The sequence below is a fragment of the Mandrillus leucophaeus genome, unplaced genomic scaffold, assembly GCF_000951045.1.
Source record: "Mandrillus leucophaeus isolate KB7577 unplaced genomic scaffold, Mleu.le_1.0 Scaffold99, whole genome shotgun sequence".
Taxonomy (NCBI): domain Eukaryota; kingdom Metazoa; phylum Chordata; class Mammalia; order Primates; family Cercopithecidae; genus Mandrillus; species Mandrillus leucophaeus.
The window spans coordinates 916,177-927,982 of record NW_012110807.1 but is presented as its reverse complement, the minus strand read 5'-3'; the positions used below and the strand labels follow the sequence as shown (position 1 = coordinate 927,982).

Here is an 11,806-nt window from a genome sequence, read left to right as displayed (position 1 = left end):
GAGAACCTGCTAGAGAATCAGGGTGAGGAATAAATGAGATAGCATATTTAAAGTGGTTTTAGCAGAGTAGCACTCATTACATTTTAATTCTATTTTATTAGGCATTTAAAATCATTTTTTGGAACAAGGTTGTATGTGGAAGAATGAAGGAGTATATTGCTTCTTTACAGTATAGTGTAACATAGTCTACACCATAGTATAAATGTGATTTATACATTGTAATGTTGAATTTATACCCAACATTTGTTTAACCAGGGTTCAGATGCAGTTTCCTCACTTCAGAGCTGTATGTCAACTGTTATTCTGTACTACTTCTCTCATAGTGGAAATTTCCCAAATTGTAGATAATGAGGTAAGCATGAATTAAGAAGAAACCTGAAAGGCTTAGTCACATTTTGGAAGAACATTTGTTGATTTAATCTAAATTAGGAATAGGAAGCTGTTGTAACACTTTATCATGGCAACTTTGGAGGAAAAAATGACATGAAACTACTACATACGTTAGAAGGCAGGCCAAGGACTCAGGAATACAGTTTAGCTACTTTAGAATGAAGAGAAAAGGGCCAAGTGTGGTGACTTACGCCTGTAATCCCAGCACTTTGGGAGGCCAAAGTGGGTGGATCAGCTGAGGTCAGGAGTTTGAGACCAGCCTGCCCAACATGGTGAAACTCCGTCTCTACTAAAAATATAAAAATGAGCCAGGCATGGTGGCACGTGCCTGGAATCCCAGCTACTCAAGAGGCTGAGGCAGGAGAATTGCTTGAACCCAGGAGACGGAGGTTGCAGTGAGTTGAGACCACGCCCCCGCACTCCAGCCTGTGTGACAGAGCAAGACTCCGTCTCAAAAATAAAATAAGGAAGGTAAAAGATCTGGAAGCCCAGAGGCGTCATTTAAAGGGAGCTGGTATAAGGTCATATAGAGCTTGTGTTTGGGGTCCTGTCTTTTTATTTTGTTTTGTTTTGTTTTTGAGTCAGTCTCTCACTCTGAGATGAGTGTGGCTGTGTTCTAACAAAACTGTAATTACAAAAGCAAGTGGTTCACCAGCTGTAGATTGCCAAGCCCTGACCTAGACTACAGTAATGTCTCCTAAGACTGAGTCTGGCTTGGACTATCTTTTCCTTCCTTTCTTCTTCCTATCTTGTCTCCTCACAGTCAAGGGGATCTTTTTTGTTGTTTCCTAGAGATGGGGTCTCGCTCCATCTTCCAGCTGGAGTGCGGTGGCTCGATCATAGCTCACTGTAACCTTAAACTCCCCGGCTCAAGCAGTCCTCCTGCCTCAGCCTCCTGAGTAGCTGGAACGACAGGAATACACCACCACGCACAGCTAATTTTTTATTTTTTGTAGAGATGGGGGTTTCGCTGTGTTGCCCAGGCTGGTCTAGAACTCCTGGCCTCAAGCAGTCATCCCGCTTTGACCTCCCAAAGTGCTGGTGTTACCTTTGCTAGCCACCATGCTCTTGGCTGGGGATCTTTTAGAAGCATAAATCAGCAAGTTACTCTCCTGCTTAAGACTTGTATTAGCTGCCCATCAGCCTTCCTATAAAGTCTGAGCTCCTCACCATGACCTGAAAGGGTCCAGTATGAATCTACCACCTTTGGAACATATCTGGTTCCTTCCGCGCTGGCAAGATTGACTTCTTTTCCAGACTCATACCTACCAAGCTTGCTCCTGCCTCAGGGTGTTTGTACAAGTTCCTCTGTGTAGAACATACTTTCTCAGATTTTTATGTAGCCAGCTCCTCATCGTCACGTAGGACTCAGATGTCACTCCTCACAGTGGCCTTCCCGTTCACCCCATTTAAAGCAGCTTCCTAAGCATGCGCTGTGTGACATTATCTTCTCTTATTGTGGTAATGCTTATCACCTGCCGAAATGATCAGTTTATTGATTATCTGGTTTACCTTTAACTTCCCCCAGCTGCTGACTCTTAAGTACCAGGCCTGGTGGTTCTCCCTCACCACAAAAGCTCCAGTGCCTCAAAAAGCCCATCACACAGTAGGTACTTAACATTTATTGGGTGAATTGCCTTGTTTTGCAACCATAGTGTAGTATTTTGGTGTGCTCAAGTATTCCTCTGCCTTCAGGGATCTTACTATCCTTTCAAAAACTATGAACTATGTGGTATTACCCTGGGGCATCATGCAGAGAGGAAGGAGACTTGCCTCAACATCACACAACTCATAAATGTGAGGGGTGATGTCTGCTGTTTAAATCCTGCATTTGGTTTTCAGTATCATGATTGTCTTTGGTTGTTTGTTTGTTTCAGGTAATTTCTGTTGGTCCCAATAGGTCTGAGACTTCTGGGAACATTTGGACTAGCTCAGAGCTACCACTGAAGACTTTGCTCTAGGGGACAGCTGTGCTAGCTGCCCCCGATAGACCCCTGTTTTTTAACTTTAACTGAGGGACTAACATCAAGAGCAGTTGCTGTAAATATTCCTTTGGTTAAATGAAAGAGTTACTTTCTTATGAAGATCACATATAATTTCCTGCTGAGAACAGAGTAGATAAGTAAGAAGTTCTGCATACCATTTGTTTCTGGGGGAAATTTTTAACAGCTGTGTTCTGTCCTTTCACTGACAATAAATATTAAAAGTTGAAATAGCTCTTAGAGATCATCTCCCTTTCTCTGCTGCAGGAATCCTTCTGGAATTGTTTGGACACTTCCAGTAAAGACAAGCTTATGTTACATCTCTATAGATCACACATCAGTTTATAGGGATTAAAGTTTATAGGATGGGTGTATTCCTAAGGAATTGTCAGGCCGGGCACCACGACTCACACCTTTGAGCCATGGGATTAGCCAAAGTGCTAGTTCCAGCACTTTGCGAGACTGAGGCGGAAGGATTGCTTGAGCTCAGGAGTTCGAGACCAGTCTGGGCAACATATTGAGACCTCATCTCTATTAAAAATTTAAAAAAATAGGCCGGGCGCTGTGGCTCTTGCATGTAATCCTAGCACTTTGGGAGGCCGAGGCAGACAGATCACCTGAGGTCAGGAGTTTGAGACCAGCCTGGCCAATGTGGTGAAACCCCGTCTGCTAAAAATACAAAAATTAGCTGGGCGTGGTGTTACACGCTTGTAATCCCAGCTACTTGGGAGGCTGAGGCAGGAGAATCGCTTGAACCCAGGAGACAGAGGTGACAGTGAGCTGAGATCATGCCATTGCACTCCAGCCTGGGTGACAAGAGCAAAGCTTCATCTCAAAAAAAAAAAATAAATTTTAAAAAATTTAGCTGGACATGGTGGTACATACCTGTAGTCTCAGCTATTTGGGAGGCTGAGGCGGGAGGATCACTTGAGCTTGGGAAATTGAGGGTACAGTGAACAATGATCACATCACTGCATTCCAGCCTGGATGACACAGTGAGACCCCTTTGTCACATTTGAGCACACAAGGCCATTCAAATATTCTTGGGGAATTTGTTGCATAAGCGAACCCTGTGAGAAAACCTAAATTTTCTGAAGAAAGTTCTTCAATTGTTGGCTTGCTTTTTTTTTTTTCTTAAGATGTGACATGCCTATATATTAAGAGGTGACTTAAAACTACTAATTTGCGGCCGGGCGCAGTGGCTCACGCCTGTAATCCCAGCACTTCGAGAGACCAAGGCGGGCGAATCACTTGAGATTGGGGGTTCTCCGTCTCTACTAAAAATACAAAATTAGCTGGGCGTGGTGGCAGATGCCTGTAATCCCTACTTGGGAGGCTGAGGCAGGAGAATCGCTTGAACCCGGGAGGCAGAGGTTGCGGTGAGCCAAGATCACGCCGTTGCACTCCAGCCTAGGCAACAAGAGTGAAACTCCGTCCCAAAAAAAAAAAAAAAAGAAAAAGAATACTAATTTGTTTGTAGAGACACATTTTTGAAAGTACTCTGAAGACACATTATTATTAAGACCAAAAGAAAACTCACTTAACAGTGAAAAGTGTGCTCTTGTGGTGCTGCCTTCCATTAATCTAGGTCAGGGGAGAAATGGGATAACAGCCCTTTAAAGAGGACACTTGTCTTTCTCCCTTAGATAGAGCCATGGTTTGTTACTGAGTGTTTAAATCTGATTCTCTCTGTAGATTGCTGCTAAAATTGATTCAATTCCTCACTTGAATAATTCCACACCTCTAGTGGACCCCTCAGTATATGGATATGGAGTACAAAAACGGCCCTTGGATGATGGAGGTAAGTTGCCAGAAATATCTTTGCCTTTCAGGTGGTAGTGAACCTGCCAGTTAAGTTTGAATTTGTCAGCCATTACCTTAACGACTCTCTGAAGTGTCACTCTGTGGAGAGGAATGGTTGAAGGGAAGTATTTAGGATGATTTTTCGCAGCAGTCTTTCAGCATTTGAGTTCCTATTTGCCTTGATAATACAGAAATCTTTTCACTGGGCTCTGAGATAAAGACTTGGCCCCTGAGCATCAGCTTGGAAGTAATTTGACCTATTTGAGAATTTTGTTTGATTTAGCCCTCTGTTCTTCAGTGCGCGTGGGAATTGAAGTTCCCACTTTCTCCAAAGAAAGCTACGATTTGGTGCATGCCTCAAGGGAAGCTGTGGCTACATCTTGACCTTAAAGAGAAGAATGGTGACCTTTCTACAGTCTGGCTGCCAGATTTTTCACCATTCCCATTTATGTCAGGCTTTTTCTAGAAGCATCCCTTTTCTTTAATTCATTTATTTGTTTGTTGTTTTGTTGGCTGGTTTATATACCCTACTCCATCCCCAAAAGAATTTGAGAACACTTAGAAGGGGCCATCCCCAGCACTCTGGCAGAGTTATCTATCAGATGTGTTTCTGTAGAGAGCTTGGGCATCTTTATCATATTTTGTCTCCTGTTACTATAGAAGAGATAGTGAAATACACTAGATTGACATGAATTTGCATGTAGTCAAGTGAGTCGGTGTCTTCTCTGTGTTCTTTTTCTGTCGCCGTGTACCCAGTCATTTATGTTTGTACATATTTCTATGATGTATTATGTGAAAAATGAAGGTGTAGAGCAGTATGTATTGTATAATCTTTTCTCCCAAAAGTGCATGTTTTTATGTACATAGAAAAATATAATTTGCCATGAATCATTTCTCTGGTCTCTAGGAATTCTGGTTTTCTTCTTAATCCCCCCTTAGCGATGGGATCACACTCTGCTCAGGCTAGAGTGCACTGGCACTGTTGAACTCCTGGGCTCCAGTGATCCTCCCACCTCGGGGAGGCCTCCCAAGGTGCTGGGACTACAGGCATGAGCCACCACGCCTCCTAGTGCATTTTTAAATTCTCCAGTTCATAGACTTGTTCACAAATCTCAATGTCCTGAATAAACCCTATGTTAAGGTTCTTTTTAGTTAACTTAAGAGTTGAAGTATTTTATTTTATTTATAATTTTTGTGACTGCATAGGTGTATATATTTATGGGGTACATGAGATGTTTTGATGCAGGCCTGCAATGTGAAATAAGCACATCGTGGAAAATGGGGGTATCCATCCCCTCAAGCATTTATCTTTTGAGTTACAAACAATCCAGTTACTCTCTTTATTTTAAAATGTACAATTAAGTTATTGTTGGTTAAGTTATTATTGGTTAAGTTAAGTTATTATTGTAGTCACCCTGTTGTGCTATCAAATAGTAGGTCTTATTCGTACCCATTAAACCCCCTTGCCCACCTCCCCGAGCCCCTTTTGCCCCCTACTACCCTTCCCAGCCTCTGGTAACCATCCTTCTACTCTCTGTGTCCATGAGTTCAACTGTTTTGATTTTTATATCGCATAAATAAGTGAGAACATGTAATTTTTGTCTTTCTCCGCCTGGCTTATTTCACTTAACATAATGCTCTCCAGTTCCATCTATGTTGTTGCAAATGACTAGATCTCATTCTTTTTTATGGCTGAGTTGAAGCGTTTTTAAATAGACCCAAATAACACCTCCAAAAAGTTCTAGAGGACTGAACTTCAACCTCCTAAAGGTTAAAGAACCCTGCTTCAAGGGAAAGTTAGAAAGTTCATATTGCTAAAGAAGTGGTCTGGTAGCCTCTGTCAAAGATAACCCAAGCCAAACCAAACAAACAGCTACACAGCCTTTGGAAATCTTTATTGCTAAGAAAAATGTGCCAGAATTCCGGCGGCTTGGTCTGCCTCTGCTTTTCTAAACTTTTCATCACACCATCAGCAAGACTGTGAGCCCAGAAGGCAGCCAGGTAAACATGAACATCACTTCCCTTCACAGGATCTGCTTGTTCACATTCTTACTCTCTTAAGAGAGTGGCCCAGTGACCTTCCCCCTACCAGAAGACAAGTGACAAAATGGGGCTGTGGCAGTCCCCAGACGCTGAGACCAACGCAGAACTCAAATTCTACACATGGAGAAGAGCTTGGAGAAGAAAACAATATGTGTAATCCTGTGATTTAAACAGTGCTCCCCAGAAGACAGGATTCATTTTATCGAGCTGTAATGCAGAATGTAAGAAGCCTGAGGGAAATTCCTTTTTCTTCAAATACAGCCTGTGGTCACATAAGACCAGGTGTTCAGGGAGGACAGGAGGTTCAGCACGATGCAGAAACTTTTCTTCTTGCTATAGGAGGGGTTCATATTTAGAGGGAAGAAAAAGATAAACCAAGGTCATTTTCTGTTTGTAAAGACTTACTCCCCAAAAGGTAGACATGGAAAAAAATATGGTTATCAAAACAAAGAGGTGAAAAGACGCAATATACTAATGAACCCGAGGTTTTAAGTGAGATTCTGGACCTACGGGGTGATCTTGGCCAAGTCAACTACATCTGCCTGTGACCCAGTTCTCTTTGTCAATACTGATAATGTCTTTATTAGTGCTAATTTCTTTCAAATGTGTGGGCAACGGACTAATAGGAGAAAAATGTCTGCAAAATGCTTGAGGGCTTCATTTGCAAATATTTAGGTATTCCTTATGCAGAGGACACAGCAGATACCTACCTGCTCACTGCAAGCACAAGTTTTAACACTTCAACTCCACGCAGTGAGTGAAAAAAACAAGGCTGAATTGTGAAATTGTTGTGAAAGGCTGAATGAGTTGTGAAATATATTGATTTTGATTTCTGGAAACACTGGGCCAAAGAGACACTGTCCTTTAATGGGCTCTGTGCACAGGGGCAGACAACTTAGTTTTTACTTTGCTGTCTCCCAAGAGGAACCAAAGTATGATTGCCCCGAAAAGATAAAAAGGTTAATTTGCATTACAGCTTTCTGCTAAGGCAAAAATGCCGATAATGCAGTCACCCCTGTTTGGCCTAGGGAGTCACGAACACCAGTCAAATATAAAAAGATCACAGCTTGTTATTTTGGATAAGCGGTTTAAATGGTTATCTTAGTTCCGGTGGCCCTGGGGTGAATTTTCTGTTTTGTGATCATAAACTCTGTAAATACACACGAACTTTTACAATCAAATGAGTGCTGTCCCCTTAAAATCTTCAGTGTGAGTCTCAAGAATTTTCCCGCAAAGCTCCCACATCTAAAAACAACGGCCGTCTCCTCTTAGAATTCCTAGAGATGCCCGACATGGTGGCTCACACCTGTAATCCCAGCTACCCAGGAGGCTGAGGTAGTGTGAAAGCTCGAGCCCAGGCATTCGAGGCCAGCCTGGGCAACATGGCAAAACCATATCTCCGAAAAATAAATATTTAAGGCCGGGCACTATGGCTCACGCCTGGAATCCCAGCACTTTGGGAGGCCAAGGCGGGCGAATCATGAGGTCAGGAGATTGAGACCATCCTGGCTAACACGGTGAAACCCCGTCTCTACTAAAAATACAAAAAATTAGCTGGATGCCGTTGCCTGCGCCTGTAGTCCCAGCTACTTGGGAGGCTGAGGCAGGAGAATCGCTTAAACCTGGGGTGTGGAGGTTGCAGTGAGCCAAGATCGCGCCACTGCACTCCAGCCTGGGCAACAGAGCGAGACTCTGTCTCAAAAAATATGTATATATGTGTGTGTGTGTGTGTGTATGTGTGTATATATAAAGGTTTTTTTTAATGTGCTAGGCAGTGGAACAAGGGGAAGGATTTGTTCCTGATATAGAAAAGGGATTTGGGTTAGTTGTGTTTCAGGGAGTGGCGGTTTTGAGCCGGTTGTCAGAATGCTGTTCATGAGCCTGCTTAGAACCCAGAGCAGAATTTAGAGCTCAGTGTGAAACCTTGCCTGGATGCCTCTCCCTGGGAGGTAGCTGTCACCAGTCACTCCACCACCCTCCAGCTTTGGATCAGGCCATTTTAACCTTCCCTGTCTTCAATCTTGACACCCACATGTTCCAGCAGTCTTTGATATGCATGCTTGGCACCCCACCAGTTCAGGAATCTGCCTTCTGGTCTCAGTTGTGGCACCTTTTCCATCCAGTACGTCTCTCATGCTTCAGCTGGAGCATCTCCCTGCAGTCAGTCCAACCAGTTTCATTCCTCCAGTAGCCAGGGAGGTGCAGATCTTCCAACCTGGCCGTCGCCTGCCCTCCCAGCTTGGCTTCTCCCGTGCACCCTGTACAGCAGCCTGGACGGCTGTCTCTTCTCTCTCCCCTCTCACCCAGCTCTTAACCTGCCCCACTCCTGCTCAGCCAGCTTCCTCCTAGAAACCTATCCTCTTCTGTATCTTTTGACTTTCTTCAGTGCCCAGCCCACATGCCACCTAGCCTCTTGGTCTTCTCTCTACCCTTTCCTTCCTTCCTTCTCCCTTCCTTCCTTCCTTCCTCCCTTCCTCCCTCCCTCCCTCCCCTTTTCCCTTTCCCCTTTTCCCTTTTCCCTTTTCCCTTTTTCACACACCCACCTCACTAGTGAATATTAAGTCATATCCTTCTCTTAATTTCTAAAGCAGTGTGTTTGGCCTCTGCTCGGGGCAGACAACATCCCATCCTTCCTTCTGCGGTTTCTGGGTCCCGCCACGCACCTCTCCTAGCAGAGCCTACGTGATGTGGCCATAGATACTGGCCTCATTTCCCATGGACTCTTCATGCTCAAGTTCCCCCGTTTCCTACGATTAGCATTTTAAAATTTTGGAAAAAGTAACTTCCAAATTTAAGAGAATAATATTAGCTAAGTGATTTAGAAGTGCAAATTTAAATGTAATCTAAATTAGAGGTTGGCAAGCTTTTCTTTTCTTTTTTCTTTTTTTTTAAGACAGGGTCTTGCTGAGGCTGGAGTGCAGTGGGGCAATCATGGTTCACTGCAGCCTCTACCCCCCAGACTCAGGTGATCCTCCCACCTCAGCCTCCTGAGTAGCTGGGACTGCACTGCACCTGGCAACAAGCTTTTTTTATAAGGGACCAGATAGTAAGCATTTTAGGGGCCAGGCATGGTGGCTTATGCCTATAATCCCAGCACTTTGGGAGGCCGAGGTGGGAGGATTGCTCGCATCCAGGAGTTTGAGACCAGCCTGGGCAATGTAGCAAGACCCCATCTCTACAAAAAAAAGAAAAAAGATTAGCTGGGTGTGGTGGTGCATGCCTGTAGCTGCAGCTAGCTACTCAGGAGGCTGAGGCGGGAGGATTTCCTGAGCCTGGGAGGTTAAGACCACAGGGAGCAGTGATCGCACCTCTGCACTCAGCTTGGGCGACATAGTGATCTCAAAACAAACAAAAATAAATGTAAGGTTGCAGGCTATGTATCCCACCTACTAAGCTACGCTATTAGAGTTCAGAAACAGCTGTAGCATCTGTGTAAACAAATGAGCATGGCTGTGAGCCACTAAGATATTTCATGGAAACAGGCAGCTGGCCCTCAAGCTTAATTTGCCAGTCTTCAGCTAAAATCAGCCTCATCAGATGATGAACATTTTCTTCATCTTTAGTTAGGGAAGTATATAGAGAGTACCCCTCCCCCAGTTTCTTTAAACAAGTCTCCTGTCTCATGGTTCACTGTCCAGCTGCCCTGACCACCGAAAGTGCTTTTTCATGTTTGCCCAGAGCTGATGGCCAGACGGAGAAGTCACTTCCCATTTGCCCCTGTGTATCTCTCCTGATCCAAGATCAAAGCCTTTCGAGTTTTCTTCCTCAGAAGAGTTTTAAGGAGCTTTCTTAGTTGAACTAAGCAGGCCTTACCCTCCCCTGCATTCTGTGTAGTGGGTGGCACCAAAATGAGGGCTTCGGGAAAGTACAGCACTGTCCTCACCACTAGGGTGGCGGGGGAAAGGCCACGCAAGGGGCTTTGAAACTGTGCTTGCCTCTTCTCCCGAAGACTCGTCTTTGCTATTTATGTGGCACCTTTTTTTTTTCCTTTTTATTCTTTTTACTTCGTGACCTGCTGAAGAAAGCACCTTTTATGTAGTACCACACTTCCTAATTTTGATAATAGAGTTGTTCCCCGTTTATTCATGACTTCATTTTCCCACAGTCAACCACTGCCAAAAATGTTAAATGGAAAAATGGAAAATTCTAGAAATAATTCCTTTTTTTTTTTTTTTGAGACGGAGTCTTGCTCTGTCACCCAGACTGGAGTGTAGTGGTGCAATCTTGGCTCACTGCAACCTCCACCTCCTGGGTTCAAGCAGTTCTCCTGCCTGCCTCAGCCTCCCGATTAGCTGGGATTACAGGCATGCGCCACCACAGCCAGCTAATTTTTGTATTTTTAGTAGAGATGGGGTTTCACCATGTTGGCCAGGCTGTTCTTGAAAGCCTGACCTCGTGATCCACCTGCCTCTGCCTCCCAAAGTGCTGGGATTACAGACGTGAGCTACCGCGCCCGGCCAATTCCTAATTTTTAAATTGTACACCATTCTGAGTAGCATGTGTATCCACACTGTATACACTACCCACTCACCAATGTATAGGAAAAAATACAGTATATACAGGGTTTGGTGCTCTCAGTTGTTTCAGCCACCTACCAGGGCTCTATGGAACATATCCCTCATGGACGAGGGGAAATTGCTGTATTCTTACAAGGTAAAGGACGAATTCTTGGGCGTACTGCCAAGTGAATTATTTGCAGGAAGAGTGAAATAGACTATTTCTATGATCCTTTCCAAGCTTTGTTTCAGTACTTGTGGCATAGGGCAAGGACTGAAGAGGAGGACAGGAAGGAGGAAAAAAAGGAATGAGGAGGAAAAGACGTTTGAAAATCCAAGACCTTAAGGAGAGACAGGAGATAGGAGGTACAAGTGGTAGCGGGTGGTGAGAGCCATGATGCCCGGACACCTGCCTGTGACCTGCACCCCAGGCAGGTGCTGCAGGCACCAGTCTCCACTCTGGAAAGAGGAAAGCGAATCTCAGGGGTGTTGATACTTTCCCTGAATGGGGGATGATGACAGATGCTGGAGGGATGAAAAGCCAAGACCAAAACCTAGTTCCTGAGGGTAGGAGGGGTTAGGAGGAGGGTTTGCCTTTTGTGAAGAGGGAAGAGGGAAAGTGAGACTGGGATGTGGTTGGGTAGTTGTCGTCAAGGGCAGATGAAGGCTTTCCAGAGGCGAGTGGACATGGGCAGGCTTCCCAGGGTCCTTTTCCAGCTCCTTGCCTCCTATCTGCCCTCTTCCCTAAAATGGGCCTTTCTGAGAGTCACGTCTGCCCCAGAAGTTTATGCCTTTCCTGCCACGCCCCTTCTCCCATTCTCCGCTTTTGGTGTACCGTAGACAGTCACCTGGGGTGGAAAAATCCCCAAGCAGTGGGGTCAGGCAAGAATTCTGAATAGAGAATCCCAAGGTAACAAAGGGTAGAGCCTTGGTAAGAAATAGGGAAGGGAGGCTGGGCATGGGGGCTCACGCCTGTAATCCCAGCACTTTGGGAGGCTGAAGTGGGAAGATCACCTAAAGTCAGGAGTTCAAGACCAGCCTGGTCAACGTGGTGAAACCCAGTCTTTACTAAAAATACAAAAATTGGCCAGA

At 44.7% G+C, this 11,806-nt stretch overlaps 1 protein-coding gene across 1 annotated transcript in view; it reads left to right on the top strand.

Annotated features, from left to right (window-relative positions):
- The window catches only part of FUBP3 (far upstream element (FUSE) binding protein 3), a 135,214-nt gene that overhangs the window by 87,200 nt on the left and 36,208 nt on the right, over nucleotides 1-11,806 (top strand). Inside the window, exon 4 of the mRNA XM_011971200.1 lies at nucleotides 4,068-4,173. Coding sequence (XP_011826590.1) covers nucleotides 4,068-4,173 — 106 coding nt within the window. The remainder of the gene's footprint in view (nucleotides 1-4,067; nucleotides 4,174-11,806) is intronic.